Source organism: Amphiprion ocellaris, chromosome 4 (assembly GCF_022539595.1).
Source record: "Amphiprion ocellaris isolate individual 3 ecotype Okinawa chromosome 4, ASM2253959v1, whole genome shotgun sequence".
In the NCBI taxonomy this organism is placed as follows: Eukaryota; Metazoa; Chordata; class Actinopteri; family Pomacentridae; genus Amphiprion; species Amphiprion ocellaris.
This window is the reverse complement of record NC_072769.1, coordinates 721,051-744,555: the sequence shown is the minus strand read 5'-3', so window position 1 is coordinate 744,555 and position 23,505 is coordinate 721,051. Positions and strand designations below refer to the sequence as shown.

Genomic DNA, 23,505 nt, shown 5'->3' with positions numbered 1-23,505 from the left:
AAGAGATGGAAGTATTATCTACTTGTGTGCCAAGTTTCAATATTCTTCCATGTTGTCTTCATGGGATGTGGCAACATTTATTTGAGGTCATCACTGGTAGTGAGAGCCCCTGATGAGAGAACAAACAGCAATTTTCACATTGAAAGGGCCCACAGTCTCCAGGACCGGAGAAAACGCCTCAGGTCAGGATCGCAGCAAGAGTATGCTTGTGTCTTCAACGTTCACTTAGTTATGCACTGGAATTCGTCACCCAGAGATTTACTGTAACATCTTGAGGTGTCTGAGGGAGATTATTTGGTGCAAACAACCTGAAGTGTTGCATAGTGGCATGTGGGTGCTTCAACTGTGTGGTTGGTCACATCATAGTCATTATGTACAGGGTTTTTTGACCACAAAAACACAAACAGTTGCTCTTCACCCACCGTATTTGCTAGATTTGGTTCTCTGTGACTTCTGTTACATGTGGTTAAAATTAGCAGCTGTATAGTAAATGAATTGAATCATACAAGTTCTTTGTTCAACAGTCTTAGCAAAGTAGAGTAACAAAGTACAGCTTAAGAGTTTTTTTTGGCATTTTGCCTTTTAGTGGACAGCAGCAGCAGGGAGAGACAGGAAGTGAGGGGAAAGACAGCAGGGGAAAGGTCTGGCCCATTGGGAATCGAATTTGGATCTCACTGCTCATGGCATTTCATGCATGTGGTATGCACCCTAAGCGCTCAGCTGTCTGGTTGCCCCTCAGTTTTATTTATATAGTGCCAAATCACAACATATGTCAGGGCACTTGGCATAGTAAGATCAAGACCTGCCAATATTATAGAGAGTAACACAATGCGCTGGGTCGAATATCATCTATATATCAAGCAATTGATTGTTTTGGCCTATAATACATGCAAATGTATGTTTTTCACCAGGGAGTTGCCTTTTAAACATCTGGCATCGTGCACATCTCTTTGGTAAACTGGGTCTAAGTATCAGGGTGCAATTTGTGACGTTTCAGCTCATACAGTAACTTTAAATGAGGATATCCTGTAGGTATAGTAACTGTGTCCACTTGCTAGTTACTTGACGATCGGCGTTGGTTTATCTGTCCATCTGTCTGTTAGCAATATTACTCAAAAACAGACTAACAGATTTGGATGAAATTTTCAGGGAAGGTCAGAAGTGACTCAAGGACCATTTCATTAGATTTTGGCAGTGATGCGACTTATAGTCTGGATCCACAAATTAGTTAAAAATTTCTGTACCATTGCGAGATATTGGCATGGTGTCACTGTAACTATGACTACAAATGAACTCTACGTCAGCAGCCTGCTGATGATCACATGATTGCGATCCTGCTACAACTCCACCTCTGCAGATTTATCAGGACTTATCTGTTGGAAATGATACAAAGAACAATTGATTAGATTAGATTAGTGGGAATGTTTCCGAGTCCCATCAATTCCCGTCTCCCGCTACATATTTAGGTCACGTAATTCGGTATCCGTACATAACGTACACATGCATAACACACGCCTCTGCTCTGCGCAAGGTCATTTTGTTTGTGGGTACGTTTATATTAAATGGCCACATTCTATGTTGCTGGGATTTCTGATCATCAATAAATAACAAACAAATGCTGTATTTCTACAAAAAAAAAAAAATTCTGACAATACCATATGGGGGAATGAACAGCCTTGGCGGAGTACTGTGTGGTAGAGACATAAAGTTATTTAATGCTCTGTGTCATTAAAGCCAAGTGTTGTTTTTTTTTTTTTACTTTAGAGGGGCGAGAATGAATTCAGGGATCATTCTGCTACAGGACGGGTCATCCCTGCTGGAGCCACTGTGTTCAGTATGGCTGTCGAATGCCTTGAGATCCGTCGGCATCACAGGTAGGCTCTGGAGTCCATCTGTATCCATGTGAATAGACCTTTTTCCTCTTTATTCTGATAAAACCTGGAGATTTCTGCTTCAGCTGTTGTGAAGCAGCAGTGCAAGCCATCTGAATCCATCAGCAGATTGTTCTGTCTTTTTTGCAGGCTCTGTGTGACAGAAGTGGGCGGTCTGTCCATGGCTGCAGCTGGGGAGCTGCAGAGTCCAGTGAGCTGCAGCTCCGAGCCAGATGACTCTATGGAGCCGTACACTACAGAAAGACTGAGCAGACTGCCGGGAGGATATAAACCTCTCACTGAGCCTTTCACAGCCCTCAACATAGATTTCAACAATGTGCAGGTGAGTAAAAACACTCTCTGACAGCAGATGGTAATAAACTGTGTGTGGACTCCGCTCAGAAATCCCCTCATGATATATTTAAAATACATAAAGTCGCTCTCATATTAATGTGTTATGACTTAACTTCTGCATATTCTTTGTGTCTCATATGTGATTTTGTGAGAAATTGTAATATTCTGCAATTTTGTCCCCTTTAGTCAAACAGAATAATTTAACAAAGACAAAAATAATTTACTTGACCATATTGCCGTCAGTCCCATGACTGGCTTAAATATTGCACATCACAGACCCCTTATTTATTCAGCCACAGGCCAGCGGGGATCCTTCTCTATTTTATCAGCTCACAGTGCACACCTGTCCGTTTGTAGTGGCGGTGTTTACCAGCCTCGTATTACCTTGTAGGAGAATTTGTTGATATGCATCACTGAGATTATTTATCCATGCACATGCAGTCGGGGCATGAGAGGAGAATTTAAATATTCCATGGAAAGTAATGATACAACAACTTGTTCAGTGTTGGGGAGATGTTTTCTTTGTCCTTCTGAAATTTATTGCTCAGAGTGAAATATAACGTAACCCTGAAATCATGTTTTCATTACAACCTTGAGCATCAAAAGATTTAGAAAAATATATCAGCAGACCTTGAAGTTTTTGTTTTGCGAATATCAGATTTTTCTTATGCTGATGAACTATTTTAAAATGTGTGGCACCAATGGTAAGTACACTTATTGTAAGGTGAAATTTAAATTGCTGAGATAGTGAGAATGGAATGGAATAGAATTGCAGGTTTCTCACAATCAGCTTTATATATAAAAACATAAAGAATAAAAGAGCAGCAAAACTATACAGTTATACATGATCAGAAAAAAATAAATACACATTATAAAAAGTTAGTATAAAAGAAAATAGGAAAATAAATACCCTGAGTAGGTATTTCACATATTATGTAGTATACAGGAGTAATTCTTGCACGTTGGTTTTTAATATGCACGTCTCGGTTTATAAACATAAGTAAAATGGCCATAGTGGTATGGCACATGAATGGGTATACTATTGTACATGGTTGTTCACAGAAGAAGGACATCATGTATGGGGGGATGGAGGGAGGGAATGGCTTCTTTTTGCCACAAGGATTTGTATTTTTGATCTGGACGGGCCTAATTACACAGTGGTGTTATGGGGTTGGATAAAAAGTGCCCAGCAGGTTTAGAATCAGAGCATAGTGATGTCAAAAGCATACATATGTTTCTACAACTCTCATCATGTGTCCATCAAACAAGTAATTTAAGTTGAGAAAAGCTACCAGCAACATCTGTCAAACTCTCAAAGGCCGGAACATTCGTGCAGCTAAACTTGATTTTATTTTCGATTTCGGTTATAGTTCTGTCCTCCCTGTGGTGTTTTTGTAGGAACTGGAGGGGCTGAGCTCCAGGGAGGTTCAAGAGATCCGGCTGCCCGTCACTCAGGAGGGAGTGCTAGATGCTTTGGCTGTGTGGTTCCAGCTCCACCTGGACGAGGAGAGCAGCTTATCTACTGGACCTCAGGAGGACACCTGCTGGGAACAAGCCATCTACCCTGAGCACAGCGCCAAAGGTATTTTGCTTATTTCTATCTATATACATTACCATTAAAAAGTTTGTGGTCACCCAGACAATTTCTTGTTTTCCATAAAAACTCCTACTTTTATTCATGTGCTAACATAACTGCACAAGGGTTTTCTAATCATCAATGAGCCTTTCAACACCATTAGCTAACACAGTGTAGCATTAGAACACAGGAGTGATGGTTGCTGGAAATGTTCCTCTGTACCACTATGGAGATATTCCATTAAAAATCAGCTGTTTCCAGCTACAATAGTCATTTACCACATTAACAATGACTAGACTGGATTTATCATTCATTAATGTTGTCTTCATTAAAAAAAATGCATTTCTATCAGAACTGACATTTCTAAGTGACACCAAACTTTTGAACGGTAGTGTATACATACATAAATATATTCATATATATATATATGAATATATATGATATAAGATATATATATATATATATATATATATATATATATATATATATATATATATATATATATATATATGATATATAAGATATATATATGATATATATGAATATATATAAAGTAATGTACACGTTGTGTCCTGCATGTCTATTAGTGTATATATATATATATATATATATATATATATATATATATATATATATACACACTAATAGACATGCAGGACACAACGTGTACATTACTTTATACTTTACTGTATCTATGCTACTGGCCTCACTGATGGGTTTTTTTGTCACATTTTTTTTGTAAATTGGTCAGAGTGTATGACCAGGGCATTTTCTTTAATCATGGTTGTGTCAAATTCTCATTAATGTAGCATGTTTATAAAATGTTACTTTTTTTTCCACTGCTCAGCTTGAATTCTCTTTCCATTTCTGTGCAATATCAGATGAGAGCAGTGTGCGTTACAGACCACATTGTTTAAATTTTTAACATTTTAAATAATGCCAGGAGTATTATAGGAGATATTTTATCTGGTACATTTTATCCCTGTTTTAATATTTATGAGAATTATTTACTGTAATAGATAAGGACACATAGAGATCCCTGAAATTCAGAAAAAAATGACTGTTTAAAAATTACATTTACTGACATTTTAAAACCAGCTCTGCTGAGAGCCATTAAAGAAATATATTATTGTCCCACATGAATATAGCAGAAGTTTTATGACCTTTAAGGGTTACAATAAAGCTATTATACCACAGTAAAATGGATACTATGTAATACTAAAACTGTCAAGACCTTCAGAAAGTTTAAATGGCTTTCTGAGCATTAAGTTAAGTTCGTAGAATGTCCCTGAAGGCAAATGCGTACGCTTTACTTTGCTGTCGTCACCACGGTGAGCTTAACAGCCACTGACATTAGAAGACATGTTCCAGTTGGCATTGCAGTACATCATCTTTCAGACAGAGCTCAACAGTATTTCACTGTGCTGCTAATTGGCGAGGGCAGCCTCCAGGGAGCCGCCACCTTTCCCGGTGATCGCCAACATCCGTTTGCCGGCTGCTGTGATGTGTGCGCCGCGATCGCCTGTGACACTCTTTAATAATAATAATAATAATAAATTTTATTTATAAAGCGCTTTTCCAAAAGCTCAAAGACGCTGTACATAAAATACAATAAGATAGAACAAAACAGATAATTAAAATCAGTAGATAGTAAACAAGTTCAAGATAAAATACAGAATCACTTAAGGAAAGCAGATCTAAAAAGGTGAGTCTTTAAAAGGGATTTAAATGTGGTGAGGTTGGTGCAGTCACGGAGGGCATGGGGGAGTGAGTTCCAGAGTGTGGGGGCGGCAATGGCGAAGGCTCTGTCCCCCCAATGTCGCCGGCTGGTCCTGTGCGGGATGGAAAGGAGGTTTGTGTGGGAGGAACGGAGATTCCTGGGGGGGGTGTAGGGGAGGAGCAAATCGGTAAGGTAAGAGGGGGCTAGATTATGGATGGACTTGAAGGTGAGGAGAAGCAGTTTGTACTGGATGCGGTGTGAAATGGGGAGCCAATGGAGGTTCCGCAGGACGGGTGTGATATGGTCGTGAGAACAGGTTCGGGTGAGGAGTTGGGCAGCAGAGTTTTGAATGAGTTGAAGTTTATTGAGAAGGTGTCACTGTAACTATGACTACAAATGAACTCTACGTCAGCAGCCTGCTGATGATCACATGATTGCGATCCTGCTACAACTCCACCTCTGCAGATTTATCAGGACTTATCTGTTGGAAATGATACAAAGAACAATTGATTAGATTAGATTAGTGGGAATGTTTCCGAGTCCCATCAATTCCCGTCTCCCGCTACATATTTAGGTCACGTAATTCGGTATCCGTACATAACGTACACATGCATAACACACGCCTCTGCTCTGCGCAAGGTCATTTTGTTTGTGGGTACGTTTATATTAAATGGCCACATTCTATGTTGCTGGGATTTCTGATCATCAATAAATAACAAACAAATGCTGTATTTCTACAAAAAAAAAAAAATTCTGACAATACCATATGGGGGAATGAACAGCCTTGGCGGAGTACTGTGTGGTAGAGACATAAAGTTATTTAATGCTCTGTGTCATTAAAGCCAAGTGTTGTTTTTTTTTTTTTACTTTAGAGGGGCGAGAATGAATTCAGGGATCATTCTGCTACAGGACGGGTCATCCCTGCTGGAGCCACTGTGTTCAGTATGGCTGTCGAATGCCTTGAGATCCGTCGGCATCACAGGTAGGCTCTGGAGTCCATCTGTATCCATGTGAATAGACCTTTTTCCTCTTTATTCTGATAAAACCTGGAGATTTCTGCTTCAGCTGTTGTGAAGCAGCAGTGCAAGCCATCTGAATCCATCAGCAGATTGTTCTGTCTTTTTTGCAGGCTCTGTGTGACAGAAGTGGGCGGTCTGTCCATGGCTGCAGCTGGGGAGCTGCAGAGTCCAGTGAGCTGCAGCTCCGAGCCAGATGACTCTATGGAGCCGTACACTACAGAAAGACTGAGCAGACTGCCGGGAGGATATAAACCTCTCACTGAGCCTTTCACAGCCCTCAACATAGATTTCAACAATGTGCAGGTGAGTAAAAACACTCTCTGACAGCAGATGGTAATAAACTGTGTGTGGACTCCGCTCAGAAATCCCCTCATGATATATTTAAAATACATAAAGTCGCTCTCATATTAATGTGTTATGACTTAACTTCTGCATATTCTTTGTGTCTCATATGTGATTTTGTGAGAAATTGTAATATTCTGCAATTTTGTCCCCTTTAGTCAAACAGAATAATTTAACAAAGACAAAAATAATTTACTTGACCATATTGCCGTCAGTCCCATGACTGGCTTAAATATTGCACATCACAGACCCCTTATTTATTCAGCCACAGGCCAGCGGGGATCCTTCTCTATTTTATCAGCTCACAGTGCACACCTGTCCGTTTGTAGTGGCGGTGTTTACCAGCCTCGTATTACCTTGTAGGAGAATTTGTTGATATGCATCACTGAGATTATTTATCCATGCACATGCAGTCGGGGCATGAGAGGAGAATTTAAATATTCCATGGAAAGTAATGATACAACAACTTGTTCAGTGTTGGGGAGATGTTTTCTTTGTCCTTCTGAAATTTATTGCTCAGAGTGAAATATAACGTAACCCTGAAATCATGTTTTCATTACAACCTTGAGCATCAAAAGATTTAGAAAAATATATCAGCAGACCTTGAAGTTTTTGTTTTGCGAATATCAGATTTTTCTTATGCTGATGAACTATTTTAAAATGTGTGGCACCAATGGTAAGTACACTTATTGTAAGGTGAAATTTAAATTGCTGAGATAGTGAGAATGGAATGGAATAGAATTGCAGGTTTCTCACAATCAGCTTTATATATAAAAACATAAAGAATAAAAGAGCAGCAAAACTATACAGTTATACATGATCAGAAAAAAATAAATACACATTATAAAAAGTTAGTATAAAAGAAAATAGGAAAATAAATACCCTGAGTAGGTATTTCACATATTATGTAGTATACAGGAGTAATTCTTGCACGTTGGTTTTTAATATGCACGTCTCGGTTTATAAACATAAGTAAAATGGCCATAGTGGTATGGCACATGAATGGGTATACTATTGTACATGGTTGTTCACAGAAGAAGGACATCATGTATGGGGGGATGGAGGGAGGGAATGGCTTCTTTTTGCCACAAGGATTTGTATTTTTGATCTGGACGGGCCTAATTACACAGTGGTGTTATGGGGTTGGATAAAAAGTGCCCAGCAGGTTTAGAATCAGAGCATAGTGATGTCAAAAGCATACATATGTTTCTACAACTCTCATCATGTGTCCATCAAACAAGTAATTTAAGTTGAGAAAAGCTACCAGCAACATCTGTCAAACTCTCAAAGGCCGGAACATTCGTGCAGCTAAACTTGATTTTATTTTCGATTTCGGTTATAGTTCTGTCCTCCCTGTGGTGTTTTTGTAGGAACTGGAGGGGCTGAGCTCCAGGGAGGTTCAAGAGATCCGGCTGCCCGTCACTCAGGAGGGAGTGCTAGATGCTTTGGCTGTGTGGTTCCAGCTCCACCTGGACGAGGAGAGCAGCTTATCTACTGGACCTCAGGAGGACACCTGCTGGGAACAAGCCATCTACCCTGAGCACAGCGCCAAAGGTATTTTGCTTATTTCTATCTATATACATTACCATTAAAAAGTTTGTGGTCACCCAGACAATTTCTTGTTTTCCATAAAAACTCCTACTTTTATTCATGTGCTAACATAACTGCACAAGGGTTTTCTAATCATCAATGAGCCTTTCAACACCATTAGCTAACACAGTGTAGCATTAGAACACAGGAGTGATGGTTGCTGGAAATGTTCCTCTGTACCACTATGGAGATATTCCATTAAAAATCAGCTGTTTCCAGCTACAATAGTCATTTACCACATTAACAATGACTAGACTGGATTTATCATTCATTAATGTTGTCTTCATTAAAAAAAATGCATTTCTATCAGAACTGACATTTCTAAGTGACACCAAACTTTTGAACGGTAGTGTATACATACATAAATATATTCATATATATATATATGAATATATATGATATAAGATATATATATATATATATATATATATATATATATATATATATATATATATATATGATATATAAGATATATATATGATATATATGAATATATATAAAGTAATGTACACGTTGTGTCCTGCATGTCTATTAGTGTATATATATATATATATATATATATATATATATATATATATATATATACACACTAATAGACATGCAGGACACAACGTGTACATTACTTTATACTTTACTGTATCTATGCTACTGGCCTCACTGATGGGTTTTTTTGTCACATTTTTTTTGTAAATTGGTCAGAGTGTATGACCAGGGCATTTTCTTTAATCATGGTTGTGTCAAATTCTCATTAATGTAGCATGTTTATAAAATGTTACTTTTTTTTCCACTGCTCAGCTTGAATTCTCTTTCCATTTCTGTGCAATATCAGATGAGAGCAGTGTGCGTTACAGACCACATTGTTTAAATTTTTAACATTTTAAATAATGCCAGGAGTATTATAGGAGATATTTTATCTGGTACATTTTATCCCTGTTTTAATATTTATGAGAATTATTTACTGTAATAGATAAGGACACATAGAGATCCCTGAAATTCAGAAAAAAATGACTGTTTAAAAATTACATTTACTGACATTTTAAAACCAGCTCTGCTGAGAGCCATTAAAGAAATATATTATTGTCCCACATGAATATAGCAGAAGTTTTATGACCTTTAAGGGTTACAATAAAGCTATTATACCACAGTAAAATGGATACTATGTAATACTAAAACTGTCAAGACCTTCAGAAAGTTTAAATGGCTTTCTGAGCATTAAGTTAAGTTCGTAGAATGTCCCTGAAGGCAAATGCGTACGCTTTACTTTGCTGTCGTCACCACGGTGAGCTTAACAGCCACTGACATTAGAAGACATGTTCCAGTTGGCATTGCAGTACATCATCTTTCAGACAGAGCTCAACAGTATTTCACTGTGCTGCTAATTGGCGAGGGCAGCCTCCAGGGAGCCGCCACCTTTCCCGGTGATCGCCAACATCCGTTTGCCGGCTGCTGTGATGTGTGCGCCGCGATCGCCTGTGACACTCTTTAGTGTTCATGAAATTCTTATAGGCAATAAATATGCATTTTCCCCAAATGCCTCAGACGAGCCGCACGCTGACATGAAGACGTGAACAGATGTTATTCCTGTAGGAATCCCCTCTCTGCCTGGTCCCCTGAATCTCATTTCTCTGTTGGATTTGCTCTCCCTTCCTCTTTGCTTTATGCGTTTGCCTTTTTTTCTGTGTGCTTTTACTGCATTTTTACAACACTGCGGGAATGTTTTCAGCGCTGCCTCATCCATGCTGCCTTTTACAATTTACAAACTCATAAGCATGGCATCAGGAAAAACAATATGTCTATTTTTTTGGCTACTTTCTGCTGCTATTGCTGCACACCATTTTGAGGTAAACCTTTTGTTCTGTCCCCATAGCCGTAGAGTTGGATATCATTTATTTTTTTTTATACTAGTGCCAAAAAAAATACCTGAGATTTGTTGCTCATTTTAAGCACAGATGACACTTTCTTTCAAATTCTGTCTAAATAAAAGCAGCAATAAACAAACAGGCTAAACACTAGATCTACTTACATTTACATGTTTATGTAGGAGTAATTTATTTCAAGTAATATGTATGTATGTAAGTTCTGAAAAGCTCACAGTACTTTTACTTTGCATTTATCGTGTGGAAGGTGACTGGAACCTATCTCAGCTGACATTGTGTGAAATGGGCAGGTTGCTAGTGCCTTTTACATTTCAGTCATGACAAACATAGTTATTTTTTATAATAAATCAGGAATTTCTGTCTATTATGATTCATTTTTGATGGATTGTATAATAAATACACAAAATTACAAATCTCTGCAATACCACTTTTCCATACTTGACAACACTTGATACTGTGAACTATAAATAATTGGCACCAAAGGAGTGTTAAGTTTTGATTCCATTATTGTAGTATAATCAGGCCAAGTCCATGGTTTCCCTTGTTGTCCCTTCAGGTTTTGTCCTGAAGCCAGGAGATGAGCTGATAGTGGAAGTCTCCTGCCGAGATGCCTACCTGAGGCTGTGCAGTGTTGCTGTGCTGAGAGACGGGCATAAAATCCCTCTGGACAAGCATGTGGATTCACAATACTCTAGAAACCCAAACCCAGAGGCAGAACTGTGCAGCGCATTAGCATGTCTTCAGACCGATCAGAGTCAGACTAAAGACTTCTGTGTGCTGGAATGTTCAGAAATGGCGCTCCTGAACAATCAGGAGTATCATCTGAGTTTCTGCATCGCTTTAGCCAAACTCATCTCCCAGCTGAAGGTAAAATACCAAAACCTAGAGCAGGAATGCGCTTTTCAGCCTGACCCGACCGTCTCTGCTAACTGCAGCAGCATGTTCTATGTGCTGGATGTGTCGGAAGGTTTCTCCCTGCTCTCCCTCATCGCTGCCAGCCAAGGTCATGTGAAAGCTTTCAGCTCGGTGGAAAAGACCAAGCAACAGGAAGTGCTTAAGAGACTGGCTCGGTCCAACAATATCTCGGAGCAGCGTCTGGAGTTCTGGCTCAATCACACGGAGGACGAGCAGGGGATGCTGCAGAGGCCGTCCAGGGAGAAGCTGTGGAGTGCCATCATCCTGGACTGTGTAGAAACCTGTGGCCTTATAAGACAGAAGCTGATGGAGAAAGCTTCCCTGGCCAGGTAAGGGGCAGAGAAATGTTCCATCACTTTTGTTTATTTGCTTTGTATTTTATTACTGTAGTTATAGATATTTTATATGTTTCTGTTATTGATACAAGGTGTCTGCTGGAGGAAGGAGGACATATTTTCCCAGCGAAGATCATGGTGTACGGCATGCTGGTGGAGTCTGATACATTGCTGCTGGAAAGTGCTGTGCAGGGTCAGGAGCCAACACTAGGATTCAATATTGCTCCTTTCATCAACCAGTTCACTGTAAGTACACCTGAAAAATCCACCATGCATAAGGGTTCGCGTACCTTTGGTAAATAATTAACATGTAAATGTCTTTACTCTAGTAAGTAATAGGGTTGCAGTCAAAAAGGTTGCATCTTTAGCACCAGAGCGCACCTACATTTGTTCCTTATATTCACAGAAAAGTGCTGATCTTTAGTCTTTGCATTCACAAGATTATTTATTGCTTTCTCTTCCATATGTTTGTACTGAATTGGGTAAGGAATTGTTTCCTCTGAGCTTTTTGCATGGAATATGTTGCAGAAAGAAGGGAAACTAACCAAGATATTTTCACTGAGTGCTTTTAAATCCAAACTGCGACTTCTTGAGGCCGACTCCACAGCATGCACTTGTTTTTTATAATTTGCTTGTGAATTTAATCTTTGTTATTTGTATTTTGCTTGTGTTTTAACTGTGTAATTTTGTACCTGTGCTTTGTATTTGTTGCTGCCTATCTTGGCTAGGATGCCCTTAAAAAGAGGTTCCTAATCTCAGTAGGATTTCTCCTGGTTAAATAAAGGTTAATTATAATTTTAAAAAAAAAAAGAAAAAGAAAAATAGGGGTGATGATGGTGTACTGGTCAGCAATTTCTTCTTGATTTGTTAAACATAACTTTTCATTTAAATGAACAAAAACAAAATTCTTCCAGGACACAGATGTCTTTACTTTGTAGTCTCTAAAGACATGGTTTAAAGTATGACTGTACTGAATGTTAGCCTCTGTAAATTTATCAGCTTTAACAGCTAAACTGCATATGACAACAGCAACAAAGCAAATGCAGTAGTGTCTCAAACCTGCATTCTTTCTAACAGCCAACAGGGGGCGACTCTTCTGGTTGCATAGTAAATGATTATATTGAAGTGTATGAGAAAATCACCCCACTTCTTCCTTGATATGTTCCCTCAGTAAACATACTCCTAATAGGTTTATGACCTCAATTGGTAGTTTACAAGACTTTTTAGATACAGCATGGTGTTGATTTTATAAGTTATGGTCCCATTTAGAGTGAAATAGATGATGAAGTGTGTGTGTTTTTATGCGGGGCTACCCTGTGATTGACAGTATCGCTCAGTGTGTTTTGTGTTTAAGCTCTCAGTCAGACCCACACCTTGTTCATCACACCCCATTTTAAAAAAATAAGGGGACAGCCAAATGCCAAATTTAAGGCTTAAAAACTGTAGACCACAAAGCAGTCCATCTTTTATTTAAAGTCTATATGCAGGCCACACACCTATACCACTGCATTATATGACTGGTTCAAACAAGTAGGTGATCAAAATCAACTAAAGTGACCTGCTTGAAGGAAACTGCAGCTTTATTTTCACTGTAAACTTTATTAACCTTCATTAATGCGTTCATTACTGGTTTCATCCGTTTTGGATTCAGCATATATGACATTAGAGGTAATATAGGCAATTACCAGTAGTATATAATGTCCAAGACAATGAAGGTGTTACACTTACATAGTACAGATGAGAGATAAAATGTGTTTTTTCTTTACTGTAAAATGTCCGAAGTCCCTTTTTTGTTGCAGTTTTTTCATAACCAAATTCATGGTATCATGAATTGTAGTACCATATCACTGTGTGCTGTTATCAGTATCACCCTCAAAAATGCTGTATCCGTTGGGCACTTGTACACACACTGTGTGCACTACAGTCCATATGCTATTTCATAATTTATTCTCATTCAGTCGTACATTTTTTAATGGCTATAGCTGCATTTTAAATTCATTTTATTAGAACTTTCTCCACGAATGACTGCCAGTTCCAGTAATAGGAGATTAATGACATACATCTGTTGTCGTGTTATTAATGAGCATAATTATTTCAACTATAAAAAAAGTGCTCTTTTATCTTACAGTGATTTTAAATATAGCTGTCAAATCCAGAATAATTCACAGTGAATCACATTAAAACCATACTGACCAGCTGAAACTTTGTCAGTCTTTAATAATAAAAGTTAAGAAATCTTCCTTTTGTATATCTCAGGCTGCTTCCATCTCATATTCTGTCGTATGTTCCTGATGCAACAGTCAATACTGACAGATTTCACATACAGTATGCTGTGTTTGTAAGCTTGCATCATTCACATTTATAGGTTGTACATTAGGTGAAAATATGTTGCTGGGGTTTAGATAAATCTGACTGACACACGGTGCAGTACTCTAAAAGCCTAAAAAAATCACAGCCACTGTACGTCCAGTTTTATTTTCCACCGTATATGCGCTTTTCTTTTGTTTAACAAGTATTTCACATAGAATGCTAAAGTCCAGGACTGTGTTTTCTGTGTTTTTCTTTGATGTGTGCTTCCCAGCTGCATTTTCTTTATTTGGTCTGGAAATAATCATTTCTTTCCCCGAGCACGATGTTTGTGTTCTAATTTTGTAGGAATCTCACGGGATGGTCGTTTGTTTTAGCAGATGCTGCCTTTGAAGCCCTCGGTGGAGGGCACTTCCTCACACAACTGTCACACAAGACGCAACACACAGCTTGGCCCAAAGACATTCCTACCTGAATCCATCAGCACACATTACATCAGGCACATCAAACAGTGGGCTCTGAGGTCTACACAACTGTGACAGGGAGGAGGAAAGATTCTTTTGTTCTGAAGTGAAGGAAACAAGGGCACTCTCTCTGCCGGCACTTTGGTTTTCTGTCATCTTTAAAGCGTGCTGTCCTGCAGCCGCCGCCTGTTTGTCAGGTTTGCAAGGGGCTCAGGTGGAAGATGTTTTTGAGCGTTTATCTTTATTGAGTGATTACCTACTGACACTGTCAGTTTAAAACTAATTTAGATCAATTCTGGCATTTGTGGACAAGTGCCAACATCAACTGTGAGTCAGCTTCAGATTTACTAGCAAAATAATGCAACGTTTCGCTTAATTTTTCAAATCTGAGCCCTTGAACTTTGACTTTCTTTTATTAAAAAGAATAAATAAGTAGCTCTATTTTCTGTTCTTCAGCTGTTTTTTTACTCTGCCAAGTAGATGGAGCCTCGGCTGAGTTATGTGACGATTGGCGTTGGTTTGTCTGTCTGTTCATAACATTACTCAAAAACGGATTTGGATGAAATTTTCAGGGAAGGTCAGAAGTGACACAAGGACCAAGTATCTTTCCAAGCTGGGGAGCAGGGAGCACTGAAAGGGACAGAAAGAGAATAAACAGAAGGTCAGGAGGAGGTTCTGTCCTGGACTGTTCCCTGGACTCCATAGAGGAGGTGGGTGAGAGGAGGATGTTGTCAAAGCTCACATCCATCATGGACAATCCCTCTCACCCACTGCATGACACTGTGGGGTCTTTAAGCAGCTCCTTCAGCAGCAGACTGAGACATCCACCCTGCAAGAAGGAACGCTATCGCAGGTCCTTCATTCCATCTGCTATAAGACTTTACAACATCAGCATCACTGGCTGATGTTAACATAAACTGGACTCATATCATTACCACCCCAAACCATAAAATTTGCACAGCAGTTGCACTGCTGCATCTTTGCACTTTTTAAACTTATTTTTTCAAGCCTCTTTATATTGTATTGTTTACAGTGTGTCAATACTGTATTATTTCATTCTCATTTCTCATCCCTGTACATATTGTAAATATTATTATTTTTTATTATTATTTTATTACTGTTAATATATTTATTGCACCATAAGCTGCTGTAACAATGTTAATTTCCCCTGGCGTGGGGAGAAGTAAAGGATTATCTTAAGTGATTAGATTTTAGCAGTGATGCAGCTTATAGTCTGGATCAACGGATTTGTGAGATTTCTGTATCATTGTGAGATAGCCATCACTAACTGTGACAAGTGAACACTACGTCACCTGGCTGCTGATGATCACATGATTGCGATCCTGCTACAAATCCACCGTAGTGGACTTATCAGGACTTATCCGTCAGAAATGATACAAGGAACAACTGATTAAATTGTGGGGTGTTTCTGAGACTCATCAATTCCTGCCACTCGCTACATATTTAAGTCATGCGAGTCGGTATCCGTACATAACGTACACATGCATAACACACACCTGTGCTCAGCGGAAGGTCATTTTGTTTGTGGGTACGTCTGTATTAAATGGTCACATTCTGTGTTGCCATGATTTCTGCCACAAATTTTGTCAATATTTCAGCCATTGAAAATGATATGACTGAGCAGCCTTGGTGGAGTACTGCCCTCTCTTAGTGCTTTTCTTGTTGTGTTCTCCCAACAACTCACTAACACTGTGTTCCTATATTGTGTCTTTTAGGTACCGGTCCATGTGTTTCTGGACTTTTCCACACTGGAGTGCAGACATCTTAGCGAGTCCGTGGAGCTCTTTGTTCTTGATCTGATGGACACCAATGCAAACTACATTCACAGAGAAGTCAAGGTGAGGCGTGATTCTGCCCAATAGTGGTAGGAACATGAATAGAATCAACAGAATTAAAATGGCACCTGTTCATTTCTGTGGTAGAACGGTGTTGAGCTGCTGAAACTTAAATTTACGTAAGAACTCTGCCAATGGAGTTTAAAAATCCCAGAGCTGCCTACATGAACTTGGAGCCAAAAAAAGCCCAAAGAAACTAGAAACAAGTCAAACCTACAAAAACACATCTCCTTTACAAACTTCTAACCTTACTTACTCTCTAACTCTGCTTTTTTTTTTTTTGGTCCTATGTGACTACAGCCTAAAACCCACTTCTTGAACATTCAGAAATAAAACTTTATGGAATGGTCTGTTGTGCTGCATGAACATGTTTTTGGATACTCATCTCCACAAAGTTCTAACATTTACTCAGCGATCTGAAGTGAGATTCGATGCTAATTAATCCCAGGAATCCAAGCCATTACTCTTAACACATAAATATTAAAATGCAAAACTCATTTTTTTTTATTTTTTGCATGTGTAATTTTTTTATTTTTAAACTGACAGAAGCAAAACATAACCAGTGATATAGAAGTCACTGGGTTGTCGAGTCTGTCAATATGAGTGGTCTTATGTACCATTAAGCATCGTGTTAAGTCCCCCATGTTTGTTTCACAGCTCCAGGCTACATCTGCAGGCAGAATAACTGCAATTCCCTTCTGGTATCACATCTACCTGGACCAGGAGATCAGCGTCAGCACCCTCAACCAGAACTCTCACTGGAAGCAGGCAGCCGTTGTCCTGCAGCAGCCCCTGGAAGTACGAGCCGGGGAATGGGTCCGACTCGCCGTGAAGCTTCACAAAAGCACCATCTCCATTTCAGCCCATATAGAGAACGCACCCGGGCAGATGGAGTAATATTCTCTTACATTCTAGCTAGTTTGATGGCATTTTAAGTCAAATTTACACTTCAATAAATAGAACACATGAACATTGTGGTTATTATATAAAGAATACCAGCCAAATATCCAACTGTTTCCAGACATATAAGGGGAGATTTAGTATAGATTTAGATTTTGACAAAACCCTTGTAGGTACCAGTGGGAAGCTAATAATTTGTATATTGTGCTTTAAGGTCATGGGACAATTCTAATTTGTACTTCTGAATATCATATTAGTAAATATATGATATAAATATTACTGTCCCTCAATTATGAATGTGGTTGTTTTTGTAAAGATGTTTGTTCAGATCACCGATATGTGTCATTTTCTAAATAAATGCAAGAAAGAAAACAAATGATAGGTAATCTGGTTTATTGACAAAGCTGTCAGAGATGGACTCAAATTAAAACGTGGAACATTTACATCAGATGTGATGTAATTCTGTCAGTTTTACGTTTTTTTTAAAATCACGTAAGGCAATGCAACATGCTCGAGCTGGACATGATGCAGATTATGCTGCTGATCTGATGCATTTATGTAGTTTCTGACACACTGACATCCTAAACTGTACATTAATCATGTCAATATCCCTGCACAAATCCATGTAAGTCAAAAAAAAAGAAAAAAGGAGCTTGTAAATGATATGAGGAGAACAAATGGCTTCGGTGCAATAGCTGCAAAGTTACCCCAGCTTATCGGCTAAAAAGGATGGAAAACATCTTGTCAAATAAAACAGATCCTGGAATAAAAATGCTAAACTGATATAGTGGAGAGACTAGTTCCACGGCACATTTAACAAGGCATCTGAGAAGACTAGTGAATCAATATAAACACTAGAGAGTAATCTATATGCAGTAAAGCATTGATAAGAACCTATTTCACTGTGCCGATTGTACCGTTTCAGACTGAATTGTGTTTTTTTTTTTTAATACTTGGACTGTACTTATAGTATCTAGTCAAACCCTTAAGAAATACACTGTATTTGTATCGATACTGTATTGATAGTTCACATCTCTCAGCAGGCGCAGCTACTCAAACCAACACCATTTCATTTCTTCACTGTGACAGCTTGCATCCCATAAATTTGTTCCCTCTTCCCTCTGCCCCCCCTTCAGAAAATATTCTGAACATCTAATGTGCTTTTAGTGTTATTGAATTTGATTTATGACGACTCATTGAAGTCGATGCCACCTGTAAACCAAGATACAATATGAAGAAACTGCTATGTATTTTAAAAATTGCATATTTCTCTTTCTCATGTATCACATTTGAGATCATGACATGACTGACGCATAAAATTGTGTAACAATTTACTACATGGAAATCATCTCCGTGTTTTACTCAGACTTCTGCAGAAGTAATGTACGCTCTCGTATCGGGAAACAACAGCACACAGACTGGGTTCTTTGAAGAAAATATGCTTTTGGGGATGCATGTTAAAACTGACTTCATGTCTTTCCCAATTAAAATGGATTCTAAAAGCCTGCTGAGCCACACAATTCTCTAGTCCAACATGAAACGGCATAAAATGCATGTTATCCACAAGTCTTTTAGTGCCATATCTTCACCGAACATTCTTGGAGCTGTCACTGGCAGAGAGGTCCATTTGGTTTTGCATTTGTTGGCAAACGTCTACTATTACTTGGTGGATGTGCCCTTTTAAACACGTTTGTTGCTCTGCTTGTATCAGTAATGTCTGAAGGAACACGGCCAGGCTGAATCTGGGTCCTACTGGGCCATATCCGCTAGAGTCTGTGACACCAGCATCAACTAGGTGATCACAATAAGATCTGCCTCTGCTGGTTCTTTGGTTTGGTCGGCCCTTTCTTCGTCCGGGGTTTCCTCAGGTCTGGCCTCATACCCTTCATCCCACAGGGCTGAGCCGAGTCCAGCGGGTGCTGACAAGGAGTGCGGTGTGAGGGTTTTTCCCAGACCCTGATACTGACCTTTAGGGGAAACTGGGTTGGATGCTGCTTCGGTGATGACGTCTTGAGATCCAGAAGATAGCAAACCGGAGCACTCGCCGTCATTTTGTGCCTCGCCAAAGTAGGACTTCCTGGGACGACCCATAACTGTTCTCCCTGTCAATGTGGACGAAAAAATAAATGTTAGAGACAATTTTTTAATTTTTTAAGAAAGTAAAGCTGTTTGAGTACACCAGCAGCCAGGAGGCACATACCAACATTGCGGACTTGTTCAGAAATGTCTGCTCTGACATCAGAAATGTCCCACATTGCCATGAAAGAGTCAAAGCAGGAACCTTCCTCAGCCTCCTGGATGTACGGTTTGTAGGTGAAGCTGAAGTGATGGGCGATGGCGGCGAGAAACATCTCCACACATATGATGAAATCCTGAAGGAAACGGGACAACTTGTTCTTTCAACTGTGTTTCAAACTAACAAACTCATTCATTTATTCTCACACATTTGTTTAAATAGGTACACTTTATGTTACCTGTAAGCCAGTAGCTACAGCCTCCACACTTTGCCAGTCCCAAGTGCGTTTCTCTGAGATAATGCCCACTTTCACCAGCAAAGCAATGAGCACAGCTTGCCTGGGAGAGTTGAGGAAAAATAACACAACTTTCATCCATGCTAATTACAAGCAGCTCATTGAAAGTATGGTTTTAAAAAAATATCTGGGTCACATTATTAAGTTTAAACACTGCAATTTACCAGAAAGAGACAAACACCACCATTTTAACACACAGGAATTTGCCCACTGGTTTGATTGGACTCAGTTCCTCTCTCAGAGCTCTGTAGAACAGCACCAGGCAGTACATGGCAAACTAGATTCAAAGAAAAATCAGGTTAAAAATAGAGCTTGGAACAACTTTAAGCGCATCTCTTAACCTGCTCCTAGGCCCCAATTTATGATACATTTCTCACTTAAGCTAAATTATGTTTGACCCACATAAGAAACGGCAGCGTAATTACCAGCTGTGACATATTATTGAAGATGACCAGGTACGTCCAGGCATTTTTTGAACTGAAATTGCCTTCGTCATACACTCCACACAGCTGACAGATTCTAGGGAGGAAAAGAAAGAACTGCAGCAGACATCGACACAAAGAGGGAATACAGTTTGATTGGTATTAGAGAAAACCACAGTATACTCACAAAGCAATAACCGTCGTGACGGGTCTCACCACCGTGTACTGCAGAACTCCAAGTTTGCATCTCAACAGTAAAACCCTGCCGAGAAATTATATGACCTGAATTGGAGGTGAATGGGTTGAAAAACAACTATTTTTCTAGTCTGAGTAAAATCTGCAGAATTTAAGATCAAGCCCAACTTCTAAATGCCCAAAGAAATACGGTGAGTAGACCCTTGAGACAAGTTTATGACATGATTTAAAACAGAACTGGGTCATTTTCCCAAACAACTACTCAATTATGGCCTGTTATATCCTTTATGTAGAATGCAACAATACTGTAGAGGGATTAAAGATTTAACAAGACAACATAAAATACAGACTTTATGGACAAGACAGATGCTTTTGGCATTCAGGGAAAAGATCTGTTTTTACGTGAGGATCGGTTCCTCATGTAACACAACTACAGCAGAGGAATGTTAATTGATTACTGATGTTGCCTGACTGAGGCTAATGTGCAACCGATGACTGTTATTAACTTGTTTCCTTCAAGAAGAGACATGATTTAATATACTGAGAGAAACTTGAAGTGCAAGTACAAGAAAAAAAATGTCACATTTTCTTTTCTTCAGGATTATAAACATCTAATTGAAATGCAATAACACCCCAAGTGTTTCACTAGAAAGCAACTGGACTTCTTTTTGGTCATTTAAGACGTTTCATATGATCAAACTCCTGCAATCAAGTAGTTTCACCACCATCCACACCTTGAGTCATGTGCATCTCTGGTTGTTAGCTAGGTTTGAGTCATGTGAACTGAGGGTGAAAATAAACACCTGGGACTCTCCACCAGTCGTTTAGAAAGAGGGAAGCCTCTTGGATGAGAAATTAAATATCTTTAAGAGCCAAAAGTTCAGGATTGTTCTGATTTAGATGACTGAGAATCTAGTAATGTAACCCATATTATTAAAAAGCAAATTAAATCCCTAATTCAACGAAACAGTAAGAAGCTGAAAAACCATAAAACTAATTTCTGAGCAGTGTTGAATGCATCATTGCAATAGTAATCTATCCTGTTAGAAAGGAACAGTTGGACTATATGAAACTGGAGAGCACCACATTGATTTTATGTAGTCCCTGTTGTACAAGTGTTGTTATTCTAAAGGCTACTCACTCTCCCATCGGCCACGGCGGGCAGCAGCAGAGAGGGGGAAGGTGTTTCTGCTGCTCCTGGTCCTCCAGGATCAACACCAGGCTGGGGTACTGATTTTCCAGGTAGTTGAGCAAGAAGATCATGAAGTTGTAGATGACGTACGCCTCGTAGCACTCTCTGCATGTGTCCACATAAATTGCTATACTGGGATACTTCAATGCAATCCACTGTAAGATAAAAATGGGCATCAGAAAATATGGTCTAAAACTTACTATGTGGGAAATGTGTGCACTTTTTTTGTCAAATTCTTGTGATTCTTTCAATACTGACGTTTTGGCTCGGTGTGTATATACAGTGTTGTATGTGGTTTTATATTAACTCACACTGTCCAAGCTGTAGATCGGGACCATCCACAATATCCTAAAAAATAAAAACAAAAAACCCCCCGGACTATTAAAAAACTGTTTCACACCATTATTTGTGGCTTCCATGATTGTTGCCGTCTTTACCTGATGATAGGTTTCTGAAGCTCTGGCTGAGTGTAGTGCACCAGATGCTGGAGGATGCCCCATAATGATATGGGTATGGTCATGAAGACGAATATCCCAGCGATGAACCATGCTTTGTTATGAGTGCCAACCTGCCATTACATGGAAAAAAAAAACAGCCAACAAAATTAACATCAAGGCTGCTTATGCTTTTAAGCTTTCACTGCAATACTCTGATCAAGTACTGCATGAAAATAAACATCCAGGAGTGTTATCAGCAACGTGTACTCAGAGTATCAAAAGTAATTCAAGAGTAATGTGTGTTCTCTTATGTGTAAATATAACTTTTTTTTTTTTTTCAAGTTGATCAAAACGTTTCTGTCTACATTCAGTCATGGTAGCTTTACTATGAGACCTAAAATGTGAAAAACAAACTTCTGTTTATAAATGAAATCTACACATTCAAAGATTTGTTATAGAAACGTGTATTAAGACTGAGGCAGATTGATAAACTAAACTCATAAAGATAGTGGAGTTTGTTTAATTAAAAAAAAAGAAATATTCTTATTGTGCACCATATTCACAGTTTTTTAGCTTTACTATATACATTCTGTACATAATTATGCCTTTATATTTTTCATATCTCTATTCTTTCTTTCTATTCATTCTGTCTGATTAATATGCAGCTGGTTTCTTGAATTCCCCCCTGCTCAATAAAGTACCTACCTAGCAGACTTTCTGACTTCTCAAAAAAAAATAAGAGTTTAAAGTCTCAATAACAACCATAAAGGAACTAATAAACATTATGTTTAATCAGTCAGGGGTTTGTACGAATCTCAAAATGTAATGAATAACTACTGCTGTCAAAAATAAGTACCTGACAATTACATTCAAGTGCACTATTTGATGTGTCAGTGTTGTTAGTTAACAGATCACCAGAGCTAAACCAGCAGAGTCAACAAAGAAGGAAGCAACACGTCAATCACACCCACTGACTGTCGATGAACTGACCTCTGACTTCTGCAGTTCCCAGATACACAACGGCAGGACGACTAATAACAACAGGATATACAGCACAACGACCAGAGGCCGAATCCATCTTCTCCAGTTCCCACAGGAACAAGGCATCTTGTCATGAAGACGCTGCAGGGCCGCTGATCCGGTGACAAAACACTTCAACTCGTCCGACCAACGCTGCTAACGCTTCAGGGAATAAACGTTAGCTTGGCATTGTTGCACTTTGGACGGCTCACTGAGACCTAAAACAACCCTTCACTCGTGTAAATGCAGGTTAATTCCTTCACTAATGCTGCCTTTCATTCATGAAGACACGGCCGGTGGATAATTAACAGCTCATATGACTCGGTATTGTAAAAAATAAAAAAGCAGATTGTTAGCGTTAGCTCGTCAGCTGATTCACCATGTAAACAAACGGGGCTGGTCAGCCATGCTGCCTGAACCGTCGAAAGTCTCTGGGCAACAGTTAAATAAAAACTAACACGTAAACACGAATCGAATTCCTACGTGAAAGAAATAAACATAATAGTCTTTACAGCCGGCTGTGGGCGAAAGTTTCCAAAGAAGTAGTTGTTGAGCTGTACTTCCTGTTTCTGCCACAGCTAA

At 39.0% G+C, this 23,505-nt stretch overlaps 2 protein-coding genes across 2 annotated transcripts in view; one reads left to right on the top strand and one right to left on the bottom strand.

The window, feature by feature from the left end:
- The window catches only part of prmt9 (protein arginine methyltransferase 9), a 22,518-nt gene extending 5,016 nt beyond the window's left edge, over window positions 1-17,502 (top strand). The window contains exons 7-15 of the mRNA XM_055010203.1: window positions 628-641; window positions 1,823-1,839; window positions 6,431-6,503; window positions 6,651-6,843; window positions 8,253-8,436; window positions 10,906-11,593; window positions 11,692-11,845; window positions 16,107-16,229; window positions 16,884-17,502. Coding sequence (XP_054866178.1) covers window positions 628-641; window positions 1,823-1,839; window positions 6,431-6,503; window positions 6,651-6,843; window positions 8,253-8,436; window positions 10,906-11,593; window positions 11,692-11,845; window positions 16,107-16,229; window positions 16,884-17,123 — 1,686 coding nt within the window. The 3' untranslated portion in view covers window positions 17,124-17,502. The remainder of the gene's footprint in view (window positions 1-627; window positions 642-1,822; window positions 1,840-6,430; window positions 6,504-6,650; window positions 6,844-8,252; window positions 8,437-10,905; window positions 11,594-11,691; window positions 11,846-16,106; window positions 16,230-16,883) is intronic.
- tmem184c (transmembrane protein 184C) lies at window positions 17,503-23,505 on the bottom strand. Its single transcript, XM_023262239.3, has 10 exons — window positions 22,894-23,505; window positions 21,904-22,034; window positions 21,778-21,814; window positions 21,416-21,621; window positions 20,267-20,341; window positions 20,083-20,176; window positions 19,822-19,934; window positions 19,601-19,700; window positions 19,327-19,498; window positions 17,503-19,228 (listed from the first exon to the last, which is right to left on the bottom strand). Exons 1-10 carry the CDS (start codon window positions 23,008-23,010, stop codon window positions 18,918-18,920), a joined length of 1,356 nt encoding a protein of 451 aa, XP_023118007.1. The 5' UTR covers window positions 23,011-23,505; the 3' UTR covers window positions 17,503-18,917.

Bases quoted from the DNA above. Each gene is read 5' to 3' on its own strand.
- tmem184c (XM_023262239.3), bottom strand. From the start codon at position 23,010: ATGCCTTGTTCCTGTGGGAACTGGAGAAGATGGATTCGGCCTCTGGTC. The intron at 21,622-21,777 runs GTGAGTTAATAT...TTTATCTTACAG, and splicing joins CGATCTACAGCTTGGACAGT to TGGATTGCATTGAAGTATCC. The intron at 19,229-19,326 runs GTATGTGCCTCC...CCACATTGACAG, and splicing joins TGAACAAGTCCGCAATGTTG to GGAGAACAGTTATGGGTCGT.